Source organism: Mus caroli, unplaced genomic scaffold, assembly GCF_978045245.1.
Source record: "Mus caroli unplaced genomic scaffold, Mus_caroli_1 scaffold_1, whole genome shotgun sequence".
NCBI classification, from domain to species: domain Eukaryota; kingdom Metazoa; phylum Chordata; class Mammalia; order Rodentia; family Muridae; genus Mus; species Mus caroli.
Genome location: NW_028227256.1, coordinates 34,127,635 through 34,150,430, shown reverse-complemented (window position 1 = coordinate 34,150,430; position 22,796 = coordinate 34,127,635). Strand labels below are relative to the sequence as shown.

Here is a 22,796-nt window from a genome sequence, read left to right as displayed (position 1 = left end):
ATGGTAAACGCATCTCCACATTTGGTCTCATGTCTCCTCTCTCCCAACCCCTTTAGGAATCTCTGCTTCAGGTCTATGGCCCCCATCTGTGATCCACCCAAGGATGTGATAGAGGGTACCAGTCAGCTTCATACAAATTACATACTATCTGTCGTAGCAACCCACGAGTGTTGTCCTCCAGTGATTGCTTCCAGGACAAGTTTGTGACATGGAGGTAAGAAAGCCAGGCGGCCTCACAGAGCTAAACTGTACCTTGCAGGGTCACTGTTGATAGCTCATAGGAGATCACTGTGGGAGTCAGTGGCTGGTGGTGCCTCAGCCTGACTTAGTGCTAGGTTTTTTGTTTTTGTTTTGTTTTTTTAAAGATTTATTTATTTTATGTATTTGAGTACACTGTGGCTGTCTTCAGACACACCAGAAGAGGACATCGGATCCTAATACAGATGGTTGTGAGCCACCATGTAGTTGCTGGGAATTGAACTCAGGACCTCTAGAAGAGCAGTCAGTGCTCTTAACCACCAAGTCATCTCTCCAGCCCTGTTTCTGCTATTTTGATTATCTTTCCCTGAGACTTCCTCTCCCCATTTAAGATGAGGCCTCAGCTGCTTGTTTCTGGATTGTTCTACTTATGTGAAAATCCCCCAATGACGAGAAATTGCTGGGAAACAGTAGAGAACACATGCTGCTCCCGGGGTCCCGGGGCCCTGATTCCACAAGGTGAGGCCCACATGAACAGCTATTTGGCTTTGCAGTTGGGGACTTGGCCTCTAATTAGAAACTCCCCTTCTCCATGGCTCCTCCCACCCTGCATCACCACATCCATCAGCCGCCCTCAGCCAGCTCGGGCATGGCCAGGCATCTCTGGTTTAGTCAGACTTTGCTCTATGTAGTTCTAGAACACCTAACCCTCCAATTATTTGATCACACTAGGAAAAATACTGAATGCAGCAACCGTCTCCGTTAGTCTAAGGTTATAGGAAGATTGATTTAATTGGCTAAGGAGGTCTTTGTTTTTCCAAAAGACATAGAGACAACCCAGCAAGCTACAGAAAATTTAAGGCTCCCTTTCCCTGAAAAGTAAGGAACTGCCGGGGGCAAAGGTCCCACTGGGTCCTTTTAAACCTATCACCCTGCTGAGAGGTGAGTAGAAGGCTAGTGTCTTAGTTAGGGTTTCATTGTTGTGAAAGGACAACAGGACCACAGTAACTTATAAAGGCCAACAATTCATTGGGGCTGGCTTACAGTTTTAAGAGGTTCAGTTCATTATCATCATGGCAGGAAGCATGGCAGCATGCAGGCTGACATGGTCCTGAAGAAGGAGCTGAGAGCTCTACATCTTGATCCTTAGGCAACCAGGAGCAGACTGTCCTTCCCGGGTAGCCAGGAGGAGGGAGAGTCTTCTCGTCACTGGGTGGTGCTTGAGCATATGACCTCAAAGCCCAACCCCACAGTGATTCACTTCCTCCAACAAGGCCACACCCACTCCAACAAGGACACACCCACTCCAACAAGGCCACACCTTCTTCAACAAGGCCATGCCTACTCCAACAAGGCCTCACTTCTTAATAGTGTCACTTTCCCATGGGCCAAGCATATTCAAACCACCACAGCTAGAAACCTTTTTTGGGTGCTGGTAATTGAGCCTGAGTCCTGTGAAACAGCAGCCAGTGTTCTTTACCACTGAACCGTCTATCCCAACACTTTGTGAGACGGGGTCTCTCACCAACCTGGAACTCACTAAATAGGTCAAGATGGTCATCCAGCAAGCTCCAAGGATTCGCTTGTCTTTAAACATGTGCTCTTAGGATTGAACTCAGGTTTTCATGTTTGCAAAGCAGGCACCTCACTTTCTCCCCCACCCTCTGAACTCTCTCTCATTCTAAGAGTGGCTCTGTATTCCACAATCTACTACATGCCCTACAGTACAAAAATGTCTCCCTCATATACATACATGGAAGTACAGTGGAGGTTCCAGAAAGATCCATGAGGTTTCTCCTGAAGTTTCACTGCTGTCTCTCTCCAGGGACCTTGTATGTTCACTTAGAAACCCCAGACTTGAGCCTTTCTTTTTATCAGCACAAAACCAAGTGGTAGTGTCCCAGCCATACAGGGACCGTCCATTCTCCTCCCACGCTCACATCTTACTAATCTTGGTATACCTCAGAGGAGTCTGACAAAGGAAAATACTTAAATCCTTAAATGCTTCCCAGAAAGCAGGTTCTGGGCAAAAATCCACCTGCTGGTGAACCTTGGGAGGTCAGCTTTCTCTCCAGGTCCAATCTTGCTTCTCTTCTGGGCTGACATGAGCATCCTAAGAAGACCTTTGGATGCCCAGTGATTAGTGAGCTGTGGTGGGCTGTAAAAGACATAGCCCCGTGGTCACAGGTACTTCTCACAAATAAGAGAGGCAGAGATTCCCAGGTGTTGGTGGGGGCAGAGAGAAGCGCACCACCAAAGGGCACAGCTGCAGTTGCTTGGGGGAGGAGGGTTGGGTGATGCAAGAAGGTACACAGGAGTCTTGGCTCTACAGACGCTCCTACCAGAAGCAAGCCATCTCTCCATCCTCCCCCTCCTCCATGCTTACCTCCCTCACACCCCTCTCCCCACCCAGTGCTTCCTGCTCTGATGTGACTGATTCTGCAGGTTGATCATTCTAACCTGTGGCTCTTCTCACTAGGAAATGCTTGCACCTCTATAATGTTCCACTTGTGTGTCTCCTCAACTCTCCTTGTGCAAAACAGGCCCTGCATTTGAGCAAGATGGCTCATAATATAATCTGGGATGAGGGTTCTCGTAGAGAGAGACAGCTGAGGTCAGAAACTCCTGATCTGGGAAGCTTTGTGCAGGATGGGTCAGGTTTAAATGAAGCTGGAAACTGGCTCAAGGGCTCTCTGGACTCAGGATGGAGAATGTTAGCGCATGCAGCAATGTTAGATAGAGCATTCAGTAATCCCCAAAGGGCATGTGCTTCCTTTCAGGGATGTCACACAACAGCGTCGCTCTGGGTCTCCTTGGGGCATCTAAGCTGGGTCCCTGTGCTTCTCAGCTATTTCAGCTGGTGCGGCGCAGGAGACCTTACCCTTCCCCTCCGTCTGGTGGCTTCTGTTCTCCTGGGTTGGGCTGGGCATTGCTTTCCCGGGTGGAGACTTCCTTAAGCTCAGATCCATGAAATCGATCCAAAAAGGAGTCAGGTGTCTGGTCTTCATCGTGTAAGTGCCTGGAGGCCCACGCGCGAATCGAGATGATGAGGCGTGACACCCTGGAAGAGGATGGGAGAGATGAGAGAGAATGACAGACAAGAAAAGACCCTGCCTGATCTGGCCTCGAGGAGCCAGAAGAAGCAGAAGTGATCGCCAGAGTGAGTCTGAGACCTGAGGCTCAGGCCTCCATTTCTCCTGAGTCCCCTTCTCCCCCTTCTTCCTTTGCCCTCCAGGCTGGGGCAGAGCCTCACTGACCAGTCTCACCGTGTCTTTATTATGGCTTTGTCCTTCCTACTTTCCCGTGGACGTGCTTCTTCTCATGGGGCATCAGCGAGCATTTCTACTCATTAATCCTTTGGCCCAGGCAGATCTCTTGTTTGTTAGGATCGCTAAGTGAGAACCGGAGAGCGCAGCACCGAAGAGCACTTGCTGCTCTCAAAGAGGACCTGAGTTTGGCTCCCTGCAGTTTAGAACCGTTTCTAAGTCCTGTTCTAGGGGATCAGACGCCCTCCTTGGAACCCGATGGGCAGGAGACACTCACACATGCTGCAATATCTACCTGCCAGGCAAAACATCAGGCACAGAATTAAAGAATAAAACCTTTAAAAAAGTATTGCTTAGCATAGGAGCAGTAAAAGTATACAACCCTTGTGGATTAAATATAAATGTCCCCCATAGGTTCCTATGTTTGAATACTTGGTCTCCAGTTAGCGGCACTTTTTGGGAAAATTGTTCTCAGCTCTACCCAGTGTCCCCTCCGCTGCTCTGCTAAGGGAATAGAAAAATGTCATCCCCACCCCTTCCCACCCCCAGCTCCAGACAACTGACCCACAATGCACCACTCCTGACTCTGAACAACTGACAGCCCCACTATGCTGGAGTTGGGTATTCCACTCAAGGGTATTTCCAGCCCTGTGTCTGTGATGTGATGTAGCCAGAAATGGGGGAGGCATGCAGCCTCACAAAGGCCATGAGGATCTATAGCAGCTGCCTCTCCAGCCTCTCCTCTGCCCCCATGGCTCAATCTCTACAGCAGACTACATGGCTATCCTGACAGTGCTCTGCACAGCCTGCCCAAGGCCTTTTCATCTGCACTGACTTAAAGATGTTCTCTTCCTTGCAACCAGAGTCTTGAGAGAGCAAGTCTTATTAATATAAAACACCGGAAACAGCCAGATACAAGAAGTTCCTTAAAAACTAAGGCATAGGGCTTAGGGAGATGGATCAGTAAATGAAACTCTTATGCAAGCATGAAGACCCTGATTTCAGCTCCCAACACCCATGAAAAAGCCAGCAGGGAGTGTATGTGTCATTTATCATAGCCCCGAGGGACAGACAGGAGGACCTCTGGAGACTAGTGGCTGGCCATGACCTCAGTGAGAGATGTAAGATGAACAGCAGCAGAGACACCTAATGTCAACCACACACATACACACACACACACATCACACATACACACATTACACACAGACATACACATATATACACACATACCACATACCATACATACATACACATAAAATCACACATAGACACCACACACACAGATCACACACAGACATCACATGCACAGATTACATACAGACATCACACACATACACACATACACACACACACACACAAATACACACACCACACACAGAGAGACACCACACACACATCATTCACAGACATACTACATACACAGAAACATCATATACACACACATCACACACACAGACACACATACACACACTCATATACCACAGACTATACATATATACACACACATCACACACAGATACCATCCACACAGATCATAAACAGATGTCTATGTGTGATCTGTGTATGTGGTGTCTGTATATGATCTATGTGGGTAGTGTCTGAGTATAATCTGTGTGGGTGGTGTCTGTGTGTGATGTGTGTGTGTGCACATGTGTATGGTGTGTGGAATGTGAGTATGTGTGTCTGTGTAGTACCACACAAACAGATCACACACAGATACCATATGCACACACATACACACACAGGCACCACACATACATATCACACACACAGACATACTACACACAGACACCACATACACACATCACATATACACAGAGACAACACACACATCCACATCACACACACAGAGACAATACACACATCACACAGACATACTACACACACATACAGACCCACACATACAAACACATACTCACATACCCCCCCACACCTCCCAGAAGAAACATTCTCTACAATTAAAAATATAATGAATAAATTATCTATCTATTCATGGCCCGTTTATGAATTTATCGTTTATTTGACGGTCAGCTTACCAGCAGTACAGATGGCATGACTGTAAAACTGTTGGATTGGTTTAAGAAAATTACTGGAAAGTAATGATCGTGGCGTCCGTGAGCACCTGCCGAGACGCCCACACACCAGTATTGCTAGAAGCAGTTTCAGATAAGGCTCAGAAAAGGGAAATGACTTTCTTCATGTTAAAGCCAGGCACAGGTCCCCTCAGAGGGAAGCTCGGACACTTGCTAACCTGCTGGGTGCTTTTGCGAAGATGCGAAGATATGAAGATGCGTGTTACAGATCCTAGACACACTGAGGAACCCTCCATAGCTATATCATCCTCACTGTATCACTGTGTGTCACTGTGTATCACTGTGTCCATCCAGGGTTGTAGCACAGGCTACCCTGTCTTAAGTGGTCTCTGCTGCCTTTGCGCTGCATTTCTCCAGTGCTGGGAAACAACGTTACTTTTTTTTTGTTAAAGTATTTTCAAGCCATAGCTGTTCATCTTCAACTTTTCTGAGCTCAGACCATCAGGCTAAAAAGAACAGAACTAGTCACTGTTAGATTTTAGGGGATTCTGTTCCTTGCCCCCCCCCCCCATTCTTCAAACCTTCAACCCTATCTGGCATGCAGTCTGAGGTACCTCCACATTCTTTCTGCCTCAGTCTCTCTAGTCTCAATGAAGACTGTGCGAAGTCAGTTACCTGGCTGGTCCCTGGCTTGTGACTACGCTCCGTGCGGATCCAGCCAGTCCTCGGGTCTCCATGGCGATCCCTTGCTGCAGTGTGGAAGATGTCTCCTCACATGGTGAGTGAGACCTGGGAAATCAAATATGCAGCATGCTAATTGATTTCAAGCTCATCCACCTTTCGGGCAGTCAGAAGTGAGACGGGCAGCAGGGGGCAGACACCATTGCAGGTTCTCAAACCAGGGTCTGCTGCAAATCTTACTCCAGAGATACAATGACCCTTTCTTTTATATTAATTTATTGTGGAATATATGGTATATAGGTATACACATGTGCATGTACATACCGTGCAAGTGTGGACAGACACTTCAGGGGACAGACAACGTGTGGGAGTTGGTTCTGCCCTTCTACAGGTGTGTCCCAGGGATTGAACTCAGATTCTCAGGCTTAGCAGCAATCTCCTTTACCTGCTGAGCCATATTGTTGACCCTAAGTGACTCTGACCAGGGAGAGCAGCTTTTGATCAGTTACTGTACATGAGGAAGGTGAAGGCAGTAGAGCCAGCAGAAAGCGTTAGCATGCTCTCCACTGGAGGTGGGGCCAGGGGAGGTCCCAGTACCCACTGTCTTGGACCATAGTCCATGTTCCCATGCAATGTTTCCCAAACAAAGATCTCTTCACGCCAATGTATTGCTTACTTCTGTAGCAAGTCTATGTCCTGGAAGCCTTTCCTGCCCTGTGCATGGTGGGGGCACTTTCTGGGCAGTTATGCACTTGCCTGGCAGGCTTCCTACCATTCTGGATCATGCCACGGATTTGGCCTATCTCTCCAAGCAACAGTTAAAATAATTTGAACAGTGTTTCCAAGACAAATTCATTCACCCTTTACCCAGCCCTGCCTCTGTCCCCAGCAACAGAGCAGTACTCGGAGCCACTCTGTGCATTCAGGGTGAACAGCATGTGCTGAGGGTGCTATGACCTTACTGCTTGCTTTTGGACCTGGGGACAAGGGACTGAGGCGCATATTTTACATACCAAAGCAGACCCGGCCTCCAGGTTCTCCCAGCATCCTTCAGTCTCTATCAGGCATACCCTACTCTGTTGGGAAAAGGGGGGGGGGGGGCTGGGGAAGAAGGAGGGGGAGAATATGCCACGTCCAGCCAGAGTTCCTGTACTCTGGGCAGGCAGACATGGGGAGACTGCCAGTTGCTTTCCACATGGCCCCGGGTGGGCATCTAAGCCTCTGACCCACGCAGAGGGGAGGGTGGGGGTGGAGAAGGGGCAGCCCCCGACCGGGGACCCCAGGGCGACATGCCCCAGGGTTATAGGAGAGAGGGATAAGGAAAGAGGTTCCCAACACTTGTGAGAGTGGCGCAGCGGATCTAGATGGAGCAGAGACTCTCTATGATTTAAGAGCTTTATTATAGAAATGCAGGGAGATAGAGAGAAGGTAGAAAAGGAGAGAGAAAGAGAGAGAGAGAGAGAAAGAGAGTGAGAGAGGAGAGAAGACAGAGAGGAGTGATGGGGAGAGAGTGAGGGGTAAGAAGAGAGACAAGAGAGTGGGAAGTAAGAGAGAGAGGTGGGGACTGAACACCCCTTTTTATGGCTCTCACTGTTGCTAGGTGACTGGGGAGGAGTTTAGCCTGAAGGTCAGAAGCTTGGGCCATTGCTTATGTGACTACTGACCATGCTTCTCTTGTGGGGGCTGTGGGAGGTGGTACCTTAGGCAGAGGCCGGAGTTCCAGGAACATGAGGGAACTCCTACTGTGTCCCACCCCCGTAATGTAGGTGAATTATGACCATCGGGGTTCAGACCTCAGCTCGACTGGAGACCAGCCTGCAATTCCCCACACTACTCCCAACCCTGAACGTTCCAGTTCCCAGAGGCTCTTTACTATGTAATCCAGACATTTTGGTCTCCCAACTCTCTCCTCTCTCTCTGTGCATGCTCTCTTTCTCTCTCTTCCCCATCTCCTCTTTCTTTCTTCCCATGGTAACTTCCCTGGCTTCTTTTCTTGGGGGCAGTGAACTTGCCTGCCCAAAAGCAGCTTCCCAATAAACATATATATACATATATATGTGTGTGTGTATATGTGTGTGTATGTGTGTGTACATGTATGTGTGTGTATATATGTATAAATATGTATATAAGTATACACACACATATCTGTCTTGAATTGGCTCATTTCATCATCAGCAGAGAAATAACTTATCACACCTTGGTACAGAGAGAGCTGTGCTGGTGTCTGACAAACTGCCTAAAATAAGACAGGGGATTCATTGATTTATATTCTCTCTCCCTCTCTCCCTCCCTCCTTTTAAACCCACCCTAAAGCTAAATTTGGCCAGTCTGATTAAAAGCCAGCCAGGCAATGTCCCCTAAGGATCTGCGCTTCACTTCCGTGACTCTAGAGGAAACCCAGCAAGGCAAATTAATTCTATCACACGGCCTGCTCCACACTAATCGGCTTTCTTAGCGAGATGGTTGAAGCGGGAGGCAAACGTTAGCTTCAGGGGAAAGCTCCACTCCCTGTGATGTGTGATTAAGTCAGAGTCCTTGGGTCCCAGGTGTTGAGTCCCTTCCAGCATCGTGTGTCCCACAGGGGATGGGGTGGGATGGGGACTCATTTCCTTGAACAGCTTGTCCAGGATGTCTTTGAATAGCCATGCTTGCCAGCAAGCACCCCCTCCTCCCAGCAAGGTCACTTTTCTGCTGGGAGCACATGGACTTGGACAGCTCCATCGACTGTGGGGCCGGCTTCAGTGATAGAGACCTGTACACTGTCTGGCTCTTCAGGGCACAGATCTCACTCATTATTCCTCAGGTTCGAGTCTCCCCTAAGCATAGTCATCTCACCGTGACAACATTCTGACATCTAGTTTGGCCATGCAGGGAGACTGAGACCACTCTATGATTATTGGGGCCAAGCTAGGAGGTCTGTTTTGGTTTGTGTGGTTCTGGTGACTCTCAGACAAACCCCAAAGCCTTGGGACACAGGTTGCTGATGACCCCGATGTCCCTATCTTGCACAAGTGTGACTGATTTTTAAAATTTTACAGTTGAATATCAGGCCTCCCCATTTATCTGAGTCACATGATGTTTTGGGTTCTTTGGTGTACGGAGGAATCATATTTTTTTTGTGTGTGTCATCTCCCAACGTGATCACATTGACTGACGTATTATTGTGTATCATCAACTGCAACCATTTTGCATTGTGCCCATGCAATACCTCTGGAAGAGACCAAACAGAAGTCCAGAGGGCTTAAGTAACTTCCCTGAGGTCACACGGACAGACAGCAAAGGGACAATTCTGATATGATTTCACCCCACTTACAAAGCTGCCCGAATCTGCTCCGTGGAGTCAACCTTTGTGTTTTAACAGATAGTGTAAATGAAAACAAAGTTGAATGGGTAGCTGGGGACCATCTCCACGACTGGGGACTGGTCCCACGACAAGCTATCAAAGGTGTGGCTCTGGCTTACTCGGCTGTATTACATGAGTAGGACTCTAGTTTTAAGCTGCTGGATGCAAATCTCCCACTGCACCCTTTAGAGATGATTCACATCTTACCACTACGCACAGAAAAGACACTGCCAGAGGTCCTGCTTGCTGTACAGCAGATGCTATGGTTGCCCTCCTGACATTCTGTAGACAACAAGAGTGGGAGGTGCATCCCATAATGCCTCGGTCTGTTTTAGGAGGTCATAACAGGGAAAAGGGCATCTCTCTTGAGTCCTTGAATCTGAGAAGCTGGCCTGGCCTGGGAGGTGGGTAGCAGCTGATGGCCAGAGCTCTGTCAGAGCACTCAGAGCACGTGTGTGTCTGGAAGATGCAGAGGCAGTTCTGAGGATGGAGGTGTTCTCTCTCTACTCGAAGCTCTCAGGGGAGGCTCTGGCTTCATGTAGCCCACCCAGCACTTCCACTTAGTCTTCTGTCTGATCCCTGCACAGTACCGAACCTACTGGCATGGGGACAAAGGAATAGAACTCATGACGTGTGAGGTGGGCAAGGCAGAGCTGTGAGACACTGCACACAGACTACCTCATACCTGCTCTCAAGCCAGAAAGAATTTTTTTTTTAAATTGTGCTATCCTGTGGTGGTTTAATCATTGCTCTAATGCTCCGGCCCTGAAAGGCACACTTACACCCCGAGAATGAGAAGACTCTTCTATGATGTGAATTCAGGCCACCCAGGGAGGCCATTTCTTGATGCAGCTCCTCACTTGCTTCATGATGCCTGGAATTCTGCTGTTGATTATGTATGTCTGGTGGGCATTTACATAGCAAACCTTATTATAGCCTGTGCCCTCCAAAGATGATCAGCTCAACAAGGGAACATAGATACCACAGGAATCCTATCAGATTGCCATGGATTGAAGAACTCCCACCAGCTAGTAACACACACTCTATGTCGTACCACTGTGTCATTCCCTGACAAGACTTCTGGGAAGGAATCCCCACTGTCAACTACATGGCTGTCATTGCTTCTCAGAGACACTCATCTTAGCAAGCACATGGAAGAGAGATAGACAGAGCAGAGAAGAATGGAGTATCTGAGGTGACATTTGAGCCCAGTACGAAAGACATGGGTACCAAAATGGAGAAGCTAGGTAGTCAATGTGGTCTAGAACCTTCCAAGGAAACTGAGAGGCAGAAGACAGAGAGGGCTGCTAGGATCTGATCCCAATGCTGGTGACAACTTCAGGTGCAATGCTGCCTTCCAAAAACAAACTTTAACAGGGTCAGACAGGACCCTGGCATCCCTGACAAGCCAGCCACAGCCAGACGCCCTAAATAAGCCAATCCAAGAGACAAATTAATAGCGAAAGCAGAAAAAGATTTATTTCATGTGGCCACATTGGGAAGAAGGACCAAGAGGTCCAATCATTCCCCGAGTCTATCTTTAGAGTCCTGGCATGAGATAAGACCACAAGTATACAAAGCTAAGTCACTCTAGTTAAAGTATGGCCCTGCTGGTCGTTAGCCCATCTTTGTCTGGGCTCTAGGATCTCCAGTGGTCTGACAAATAGTCAATTATATGTGAAATTTGTCCTCTGGAAATCAGTTCTCCTCTGGTTGGTGTCAGGTTTCAGACTCTTGGCTCTCTGAAGTCAATGGCTACAATGTTGCCAACACCAACCCGAACGATACACTGAAATGACTTTTAAGAGAAGGTTCAGATTGTGGCATCTGATCTCTAAGTCTGTTTGTAGAGGGCAGTGAGATTAGGAAGGTTTCCAGTGCCCCCTATCGCTGAGCGAGGGCAGAGGTGTTAGGGCAGAGGTGTTATAAACAACAGAACAGGTGACTTTGCAGTCTGAGTAACATAACGTTACTCAGGTGACATGGGGTCAGGAGCGCAAACACACATGGCCTGCCTGCATCTGTCTAGAGAACATGATACTATTTCTTTCTTCTTCGCAAGCCCGGAGGACTCTGAATAGTGAGAATCCAGTGCCCTTGGGCACGTGTGACCAGGGAACGGAAGTCAGTGCATTTTTAAGTCTTTTGGTCCTTAAGAAGCAAGGTGCGGATGGTTCCCTTTGGTGATAATTGTTTTGGGCTCTACCCAGTCAGCAGCAAGAATAAAACCTCTTCTCTGTAAGACACAGACCCCTGTGCCTCAAAGCTTGCTCAAAATAGCCACACCAGGAAATGAGTAGGGATTTGGGGTGCCCTCAGACCTCATTATAATTCTCTGTAGCACATCCTGAAGTCTCACTACTGCAGTGCCTTAAAAATATGCTGGATGGCTCCCAGGTGATTGGGTCAAACAACTAAGTAGGAAAGAAAGATCCAAGACTTTTGTGAGACAGTCTTATGTTACTGAGGCTGGCCTTGAACTTATGATTGTACTTCCTCAGGCTTCCAGATATCAAGGTTATAGGTTTGTGCCACCACGCCCAGGTTGAGACATTTTCATTTTTGGTATTTTCAAAGTGTATTTTATTTTCATTCAAAGGGAGCATTTTCATCCTTCCTTCTGACGTTCCCTTAGGAAATTCATTCCGCTAACTTAATAAAGAGAGAGGAAAACGGGGCTTCTGAAGTGCCGAGAGATCTGCTGGCAAGGCTGTCTCAGGGAACAAAGCATTGGTAGTTCTTTCTTGCTGTGGCACTTAGGGAGGGGCTAGTGGCATCCTGATGCTAAAAGGCCCATTCTATGATTGGGAGGGAGCACTGTGTTCTATGTCAGTACACCAACTCTCAATTATTTCTTCCAAAAGGTTCCCCAAAGGACTAGAATTTGAAGGCAATGGTGTGTTTGTCTAAACACCATTTCTCCCTCTAAAATAGTGATTTAAAAAACAAAACAACAACAAAAACAAAACAAAAAAACTTAAAACATTTTGTGTATATGGCAGAGAAATTTTTCAATATCTTTTTAAATTTTTTTTATATATACATGTTTTTGCCTGCATGTACATCTGTGCACCACATGTGTACCTGATGCCTGAGCAGCCGGAAGAGGGCAACAGGTTATTTGGGACTGAAGTGTCAGATTGTTGTGAGCCACCATGTGGGTGTTGGGACTTGAACCCCTAGCCTCTGCAAGAACATCCAGGGCTCTTACTCCTGAGCCCCCTCCCCAGCTCCATTTGCTCAGTCTTATGTGCAGAATAAGTGCTAGATAGTGTTGGGGAGCCCCGGAGGGACCCCGACTCTGCCTCAGTCCCCAAGGCAGCTTTACTTTTATCCTGATCACATGCTGGGCTCTCCTTGCTCATCCCAAGGAACATTCTGGAACTTGTTATTTACATGAAATGTTAGACTCCAATGGCTGCTCAGGCCACAGCATCTTGCAGCAGTTCCCTTCCTCTCTGACAGGTGCTGATAAAGACACCGTGAGTCTCCAGATAACAGGTGTCTCTGTGCCAGCATCTTACCTGTCATTCAGACTGGTATTAGTGGACACACATCCTGCTTACCCCTTTCTCTGTCTCCTGCTTGGGGATCCGAGAGCCTGGCCACAAGCTTGAACTGTGAAGCCACCCCCATTCCCAGTATAAGAGACTTATTCTTCCTCTGTGTGGGTTCCTGTCTCCTCTCACCTGCTGTGCTTCAATCTCTCTGTCTGTCTGTCTATCTGTCTGTCTGTCTATGGCATTAAATAAGTCTTGTAGCCTCAAGGAGCAGTCTCTGTCTCATGTTCTCTATGGTGTCCTAGACTTTTCTTTGGATCAACATCTTTGTTTGAAATAAGGACCAACGACTCGGGCAATAGGAATCAGTTCCCAGGGGTGGGACCCCAACATCTGCTAACACATGTCCTTGAAGGAGCTTCCACGTCAGGTTTGGGCATAATAGAGCCAAAGCACAGGGCCGAGCAGTAACATCAGATTCCTGGGGTTTCAGGTGTTCCTTCCCTCTCAGCATTTGGAAGGGAGGTGAGGTAGGTTTGCAGTTATAGGGACTAGTGTTTGGAAACTGCTGAACCGACGTCGCTTCTTGTGTTAGTTGCTTCGCCGCTGTGTGCCCAAGACAAGCAGCTTAAGGAAGAAGTGTTTAATTTGAGATCTCAGTTGGAAGGCACCGCCCGTCACAAGGCAGTTGATCACACAGCCAGAAAGCAAAGAGAGGCGACTACTGGTGCTCCTGCTAGCGTTCCCCTATGATTCAGGCTGGGGGCCAGCCCTTGCCAAGGTATTCACAGTGAGGGTGGAGCTCTTCTGTACCCCAGACAACCCAAACCGGAAGCTCTCTCACGGGCATGCTCAGAACTGTGACTCCTGGGGCAGTCTAGAGCCCGTTAAGCCAAGTACCAATATCAGCCACCACATTGGTTGCGCTACGAGTTTGCTGTGGACTTGCCCGGTACGAATCCAGACAAACGAAAGCGCAAAGGCTTCTGGGAGAGGAAGGGAGGCTTGCAACCGAGTGAGAAGAAATGGTGGATGATGGATGGGGAGTAAAGGGCTGTCATGGCTGCTTAGAGCCTCGAGTTACCATGCATTTATGTTCGATAAGAGGGAGACATTTCTAGCCTTATATGGACACTTCTATAGCAGTCGGACAAAATGGCGAGCATGAGCAAGTTTCTCGTGGCTCAACATGAACTCCACAGCAAGAACTTAAGACCCACAGACTCCTGAGATGGCTCAGCAGGGAAGGAAGGCTTGGTCATGCAAGTCTGAAAAACTGAGTTTGATTCTTAGAACTCCCAGTGTAGAAGGAGAGCGCCAACTCTCCTGACCTCCGCATGCACACTGTAACACCTCTGCACCCTTAATAAAATAAGAAATTAATAAATGTACTAGTCACTGAATAGGTTTCCTCCTGTGTTTAACTTGGACCAGGACCTGAGGGGAAATGCTGTCCCATTTCACAAACGAAAGTGTCGAGGCACGAAGGTCTCTAGACCTGCTAGACCAGAATTGCTAGTCAGTCCTCAGTTTTCATATGGCCACCTGTGTCTGGGTGTCACTGATGTACCTGACAGCTTGGCTGGGGAGGGGAAACTCATTCCCCACAAAGGCTCAGGTCACTTTCTGCCTCCTGGCCATGCCTTAGAAATGAAGGGCAGGGGGGCATCTAACTTATGGGGTCTCCCTGTGCTCAGAACAGGGGCTGGTGTAGGACAACCCAGTATAATTTCTGTGTATCCCTGGGGTCCTGTGGTAGCCTGGATACATTTTGTGTGTGTGTGTGTGGTAGAATTATACTTGCTGCCATTTGAGTCTTCATTTGCTGACCTTCTTAAAGTAACATAACTGTATTTAATATGTGTGTGCAAATGAGTGTGTGTGGGGTACACATGAATGCATGTCATGTGTGTATATATGTTTGTATGTGTATATGTGCATGTGCATGGGTATGTTATTCATGCCTGTGTCTATGGATGCGACTGTGCAGTGCATACTTGTGTGTGCAAGTGTGTGTGTGTGCTCAAGCATGCATGTGTTTACATGTAAATGTGTATGCATGTGTGCATGCACATGCCTGTGTCTGTGTGTGCATGTATGTGTATATGTGTATGCTCTCATGCATGTGTATGTACAAGGATTCTCACATGTGCAGAGGCAGAAGACAGCCTAGGGTATCATTCTTAGGAACAACATGTACTTCCTTTGAGACCATGTCTCTCACTGGCTAGATTGAGCCAGTTAACCCAGAAACAGCTCTGTCCTCCACAGAGCTGGGGCTACAAGTACATGCCAGGTTCAGATTCGGATCTTCATGCTTGTAAGGCAAGTGCTTTACCAGACTGAACGATCCCCTCTGTCTTGTGATCCCCACATTTCCCATTTAATTGTAAACTTGGAAATCAAGTATTTAAATAAGGAACTATTATTAAATAAGAATAGATTGGTACTGTGAGGACTAGTGTGATGATACAACCTGACAGGATCTAGAATCCTCTGGGAAATGGGCCTCCGTCTGACCACACAGAAGAGGATAGTTAGAGTTAGCTGAAGAGAAGACATGTCCACTGAGGGTGGCAACCATTCCCTGGCTGGGATGTGGGATGGAGGGTATGCGAGAAGGCAAGCTGAGCAGCATCTTTTATGACTCTACCTTCTGACTGTGGATGTCGATGTGGATGTGACTGGGGATCTGACTGTGACTGTGGATCTGACTGTGACTGTAGATCTGACTGTGGATCTGACTGTGACTGTAGATCTGACTGTGGATCTGACTGTGACTGTGGATGTAACTGTGGATGTGACGTGGGTGTGACTGTGACTGTGGATGTGACGTGGGTGTGACTGTGGATGTGACTACCATTACTAGCTGTTTCAGGTTCCTGCTGCCCTGACTTCCCCACCATAATGTCTGTGCCCTGAACTGTGAGCCACGGCAACCCTTTCCCCCTTAAGATGCTTTGGTCAGGGTATTTGTTCCACGGGACAGGGGAAGAAACTAAGGCAGTACAGTGAACTGCGAATCACCTGGGTGCCATCTCAGGGCTGGCCAACACTAAGACACTCTTTGCCATGATCTAGGACGTGGGCACCATGCTTGAAACAAGCCCATCTTACCTGCCCAGGCCGTTCTCTACGTGGTCGAGATCTCTGTCTGCGTCCTTTATTGAAAGTTGGGTCGGGGAGGGCTGTGAGCACTGGGTATTCACCTTAGCCATCTCTGCACAGGTCACATTCAGCCCCAGGGTGGCCTGCTGTAACATGAACACAGAGTAGGTATAGCATCAGGGCTCCTGCAAAGCCAACTTACTGTAAACAAAGGTTCTCAAAGCGCTGGTTTTCCTTTTTTAAAGGATTTATTTTTAAATACGGACCTTTTGTCTGCATGTGCCTCGTGTGAATGCCCACTGTCTATGGATGCCAGAAGAATGAGTCGGATTCTCAGGAGCTGGAGTTATAGACAGTTTTTAGCCACCCTATGAATACTGTGAACCAAACATGGTTCTCTTGTAAGAGTAGCAAGTGCTCTTGTTAACCATTGAGCCATCTCTCCATCCTCAATATACCTTGTTCAGCTTAGTGGCCCATTGCATTTGCTTACTGTACGTAGTAAGTAATAGTAGTATCAGTAGATTGCACTTGCTTAGTGTAATAATAAATAAGATAAATAATCATTTTAAAAATTGGTAGATTGGACTTGCCCAGTGTAAGTTACAAAATAGGAGGGTTTATTTTCAAAATGAAAGTTTCTGAGTCACTGTAGAAGCACAGGTCCAATTACAGCAGAGCGCAGGAGACTGGGAGCTTGCCAATGTAGCCTGCTCTGACTCCGTTAGAAGCCGAGAGTAGAAAATTACCAAGAGGCAAGCTTTGTTGACAACCTGCAGACATAGCAATCATGTACTCCGTAAACTCTAAAGGAAATGGGATAGAAAACAGCGATGAAATCACATATGGTTTCTGTTGAGGGGGGGGGGGGAAGAGGAATGTAATCAGCAGAGGGAAAGAAAAATTCCAGATGGTGTTCAAGAGTGCTCAGCCAATGAGGAGAGGGAGGGCGTGGCCTGAGTCAGATTTGGAAAAAAACGGTTCTCTGTGCTAAATCTGTGTCTCGGTGACACCTGAGTTTGCGAAGTTGCAAAACAAACTGCTGTCACTGCTACTCTGCACCTCCAGTGCTCTTATTATGAAGTCAGGGTCCACATTTCTGACACTTAACATATGTGGGGTTCTGAGTTTAATACTAGCACTGAAAACAAACAAGCATCAATAACAACTGAACAAGTTCTGATCCCAGACTCAGCATGTGAAAGAAAGTAACAATGTTCGGTATTCATAAAACCCTTAAAGTTGAGAACCCCGGCCAGGTGTGATGTCATCTCAACACTCAGGAGACAGAGGCAGGGGGCTGCAGGGAGTTCAAGGCCCGCCTGGCTTATATGGTAATCTGCAGGCCAGCCAATGCTGCTTAGTGAGGTCCTATTTAAAAACAGGTGATGTCAAATGTAAGACACACTCACCTCATTCAATGATTACAATGAGCTTTTTGTAGCCGTTATCCCTTCCAATAGATGGCCATACCAAACTCAGAGATGTGAAGTAGCATAGCATGTCTAGCCAAAATAAGATCAAACCTCCACTGAGGCCTATGCCGCAATTGACACAAGGCTGTCCTGCAGCTGACAGGGGAAGGCGTCCCTGTGGCTGAGGAGAAGAGGAAGCAAATGCAGAAGCACAGATGCTGAGAGTGTTTATTCCTCCTGGAGAGGTCTTCCAGCCTTAAGATAATCCTCTGAGGTTGGGGTCACCCAAACAGGCCAGCACAGGCTCTCTGGAAGGAGCCCCAGAGCCCAAGTGTTTCAAATGTCAGTAGAGGTCACTTCAGGGAGAGATGATAATTTCTAGAAATAGTCCAATGACTCATGGGACTAAATGAATTCTATTTCCAAAGGAAGGTCAATTCAAATTGCCCAGGACACCGTGGGAAGGAGCCAGTGGCCCTGCAACCAAGCTCAGAGCACCGGGCTACCTAGGGCTGACCTGGCTCCGCTGGGCCTTGATTCACCTCTGATGTTTGATAGTTTCAACCTTGAATTCTAGATTTTATAACTTCTAAAGAGAAGTAAGATAAAGCCTGTGGTCTTAGCTAGCTTTAAAAACAATTGCTGTGATAAAGGACCATAAGCAAAGGCAACTTGAGGAAGACAGGGTTTATTTGATCTTACAGCTTATAGTCAAGGCAGGAACTCAAGGCAGGAACCTGGAGGCAGGAACTAATACAGAAGCCATGGAGGAACTGTGCTTCCTGGATTGCTCAGGTTGTTTTTTATACACCCCAGAACCATCTACCCAGGGGCAGTGCCACCCACAGTGGGCTGGGTCATGTCACATCAGTCATTAATCAAGGAAATGCCTCACAGGCTTGACCATAGGCCAATCTGATGAGGGCATCTTCTCAATTGAGAGTCTTTTTCCTGGATACCTCTAGCTTGTGTCCAGTTGACAAAAACTAACCAGGACAGCTTTTTCAAGGACCTGCCACCTAGAGAGGCAGCTGGTAGAACAATGACCCTGCAGGTTGTCCCAAGAAACTTGGACTTTACTCTGACATCCAGTGAGGATGTGTCAGAGATACAAAGGTCCCTCTGGCTACATCAGGAAGGATGTATTCAGGGGGACCTGGGTATGAGTAAGGAGAGCAGCTAAAATCTGCTTCAGGGTCTCAGGAGGAGAGAATAGTGGCCTGCATCAAACAGTCACCTGGCCTTGATAATGAATTGGATAAACTGAAAACCCAGTGAATGGGTAGACTGTGCCAAGATACTGTATCAGTGTGTGTAAGGGCTAGTAGTGGGGGAGGGTCTGAGGATTATGTCATCATAGCTGGCTTTCAGAGCAGGACTGCAAACCACCAAAGCAGGAAACTAAGGAAGAGAACAGGTTTAAGAAGAGAGGGATTGCCAGGCGGTGGTGGCACACACCTTTAATCCCAGCACTTGGGAGGCAGAGGCAGGCAAATTTCTGAGTTCAAGGCCAGCCTGGTCTACAAAGTGAGTTCCAGGACAGCCGGGGCTATACAGAGAAACCCTGTCTCAGAAAACAAAACAAAACAAAACAAACCAACAACCAACCCCCCACCCCAAAAAAGAAGAAGAAGGAGGAGGAGGAGGAGGAGGAGGAGGAGGAGGAGGAGGAGGAGGAGGAGGAGGAGGAGAGGGATTCCAGTTGGAGATGTCTGGTGGCTTTTCTGTGGAAGTACTAAGACAGCATGATAGGGGCAAGATGTAAAAGAAAGAGTTTATTTGGGCTTATGGTTTCTGAGGGTGAGAGTCCGCTGTGATGTGGAAGCACAGCAGCAAGCAACAGGCAGCCAGAGCCAGAGTTGGAGCCAGAGCTCTCATGTCTTTTTTTTTTTTTTTGGACAGGGTTTCTCTGTGTAGCCCTGGCTGTCTTAGAACTCACTCTGTAGACCAGCTGGCCTCAAACTCAGAAATCCTCTTGCCTCTGCCTCCCAAGTGCTGGGATTAAAGATGAGCGACACCACTGCCTGACTTTCTCACATCTTCAGATGCAAAGCACACAGCAGAGAGCAAGCTGAAGATAGTACAGGGTTCTTCTTCTGAAAGCCTGCTGCCCCCAGTGACTTCTTTCAGCAAGGCTGCACCACCTAACCTTCCTCAAACATCATCACCAACTGGGGACCAAGTATTCAAGACTATGGGGGGAATTCCACATTCAAACTACCACACCTGTCTCCACAGACTTTAGAGCGGATGTATGAGATTAACTAAAAGCAATAAACTCAACTTTAAAATGCCCATTCAACATTTTAAAAAAGATTTATTTGTTTTATGTATGTGAGTATACTGTAGCTGTCCTCAGACACACCAGAAGAGGGCATCAGATTCCATTACAGTTGGTTGTGAGCCACCATGTGGTTGCTGGGAATTGAACTCAGGACCTCTGGAAGAGGAAGCAGTGCTCTTAACTGCTGAGCCATCTCTCCAGTCTCCATTCAACATTTTTAACAGAGCAGTTACTATGTGTTAGAGAACACTCTAGAAGCTCAGATTTGTCAGAGAATAATAGATTATAAACCCCAGCTGCTAGAGTGTTCTCTGTCCTCTGTGGAAGGAGCTAACCACCTAGTGGGGTCCACGGCAAACTTTAAAGCAGTTTGGGGGTTTCTGTGGAAAGACAGTCAAGAGACTCTCCTTTGTAAAGGAGACCTCAGTTGAGAAAAGGCCTCCATCAGAGGCAAAGTGTCAGGGGCATTTCCTTGACAATCGGTTGATGTCTGAGGGTCCAGCCCATAGTGAGTGGTGACCTCCCTGAGCAAGTGGTCCTGGGTTGGATTTAAAGTAATCTGAGTAAGACATGAAGAAGAAGAAGAAGAAGAAGAAGAAGAAGAAGAAGAAGAAGAAGAAGAAGAAGAAGAAGGAGAAGGAGAAGGAGAAGGAGAAGGAGAAGGAGAAGGAGAAGGAGAAGGAGAAGGAGAAGGAGAAGGAAGGAGAAGGAGAAGGAGAAGGAGAAGGAGAAGGAGAAGGAGAAGGAGAAGGAGAAGGAGAAGGAGAAGGAGAAGGAGAAGGAGAAGGAGAAGGAGAAAAGGAGAAAAGGAGAAGGAGAAAAGGAGAAGGAGAAGGAGAAGGAGAAGGAGAAGGAGAAGGAGAAGGAGAAGGAGAAGGAGAAGGAGAAGGAGAAGGAGAAGGAGAAGGAGAAGGAGAAGAAGAAGAAGAAGAAGAAGAAGAAGAAGAAGAAGAAGAAGAAGAAGAAGAAGAAGAAGAAGAAGAAGCCAGTAGCCAAGTGTTCTTCCACTGTTTCTGCTTCTGTTCCTGAGTCCATTCTTTGGTCTTGGGTTTCTGCCCTGACTTCTCTCAGTATTTATTAGACTATGATATGGACATGTAGGCCAAGCAAAACCTTTCCTCCTCAAGTTGCTTTTGGTCAGAATGGCTTTATCTCGATAACAGAAAGGACACTAGGACCCTAGGATACTTCCTGGGTGTGGTCCTAATATGGCTTCTCTAGGTCCAAGTGAGGCCAGGGGGCAGTGTCTCTGAGGGATGTTGGAAGGGAGAGTGGTTGTTTTGTCAGAGTTGTGCCCAGGGATCCTTGTGACACAAGGTGAACCCAGGGTTGGGAGAGCACAGGGTAGGTCATACACTAGGAATCAAATGTCACCATGCTGTCATAGTCTGAAGTCAACCTCAAGGGCACAATGAAAGAGTTATCTGTCAAAGTAGGGAGTTGGGGCGTGTGTAATTTCACAGTGTGATTGATAACTGGGCCTGGGTAATAGACATCCATGATCCTCTACTTCACATCTTTCCTGCTCATCTTTCAGTTCAGCTGTTGCTATGCCAACTGGATCACGCTGGATAGCCTGGCAATACCTTGGCTGTGCTGTGGGCTAGTGGCCTTCCACCTGCTTTCCCCGAGGAACACATTCTTGCAACACTTCAGCTGTTCTGTCACAGGCACAAACCCAGAGGCACTTACCAGACTTAATACCCCCTAGGCAACAAACACTCCATTAACTGAATCAGGGCTCAGAGCATACAGTCAGTCCTCTATCCCTCAGGAAGAGGATTTTGAAGAACACTCTAGAGGCTCCTTGGAGAGGCCCTGCCACCTAGAGACATGGTCTGTTTGGTGATGTACGGTGGCTTGGCTGTCCATCCCTCCCTTTTTGTCCAAGGCCCCTGCTGCCCTCCCTTCAAATCTCTCCCCAAACAACCCACCTGCATGCATGTTCTCGTCCAAGGTTTTGTGTTGTTTTGGCTTTGGGAGAGGGGGTTATCACCACTAAGTAGTTAGATATTTAAGCATATGGGAGTTATTAAGAGACCCAGGTTCCTCAATGTTTAGGGGTAAGCCTAATTTCTCCTTTAATTTTATCTTTCAGGTTGGACAGGACAAAATGTATATCATTGTGTAAATATAACCCAAAAGATTTTGTTCTAGTTGGGTCATACATGACCATCTTTATAAAAAGGTAAAAAGGATCAGAACTCGACCATGTGTTTTGAATGACTACATATTTATTGATAGGTTTTAATTTAAAGTTTCCTCTGTGTGTCCCTTATGATAGTTCCAACCCTAAGCCATGCTTTATGTGTTGCTAATCACGCTGAAGGGTGTTCAAATAAGGAATCCAGGTTTTTTTTTGGGGGGGGGGGTGGCAGGGTAACATTACAAAGGGTGGGGCTGCATTCTTTTGTCAGAAGCCACACTGAACCTCACCATAGCTTCTGGTTGGTGATCGCTAACCAGACTCTTCATCTCATCAGAGATTGCAGGATCCAGAAGCTCAACCACTCCTCCTGAATAAGCTGAAATATTCTTAAAAGAGACAAAGTCTAACTCTTTGAGTTACTTGTTAAGTGTACAGTTCACAGAAGGATAAACTAGGGGCTCTTTCTTCCCCCCACTCCTCCTCCTCCTTCTCCTTCCTCTTCCTTTTCTTCTTCTTCCTCCTCCTCCTTTTCCCTTACCAGTTCTTCAGTCATGGTATCTCAAGAGAGTGATTCTGTCACATCTCCAGATAACATTCAAGGAGTTCTAACCAGAGAGGCCAAGGACCCTGAGGCTATGCTGAAAAAAATATAAACAAGCAAACAAACAAAAACAAGAAACCCAGAAACTGCTAACACTGGAGAGCTCTCTGTGGGCATGCCTCCCAAGTCCGCAGCTGCTAATCCTCAGGGCCCATGAGGCAGTAGAGATGCTGATGTTGCAATTGAGAGAAGCTAGTCTTGGTTCTCTTTGGCTCTGA

The 22,796-nt window shown here is 47.4% G+C and overlaps 1 protein-coding gene across 1 annotated transcript in view; it reads right to left on the bottom strand.

Moving 5' to 3' along the window:
• The window catches only part of Cnga3 (cyclic nucleotide gated channel subunit alpha 3), a 44,008-nt gene that overhangs the window by 13,509 nt on the left and 7,703 nt on the right, over nt 1–22,796 (bottom strand). Inside the window, exons 2-3 of the mRNA XM_085836520.1 lie at nt 16,139–16,275; nt 3,080–3,259 (exon numbers count right to left, since the gene is read on the bottom strand). Coding sequence (XP_085692646.1) covers nt 3,080–3,259; nt 16,139–16,239 — 281 coding nt within the window. The 5' untranslated portion in view covers nt 16,240–16,275. The remainder of the gene's footprint in view (nt 1–3,079; nt 3,260–16,138; nt 16,276–22,796) is intronic.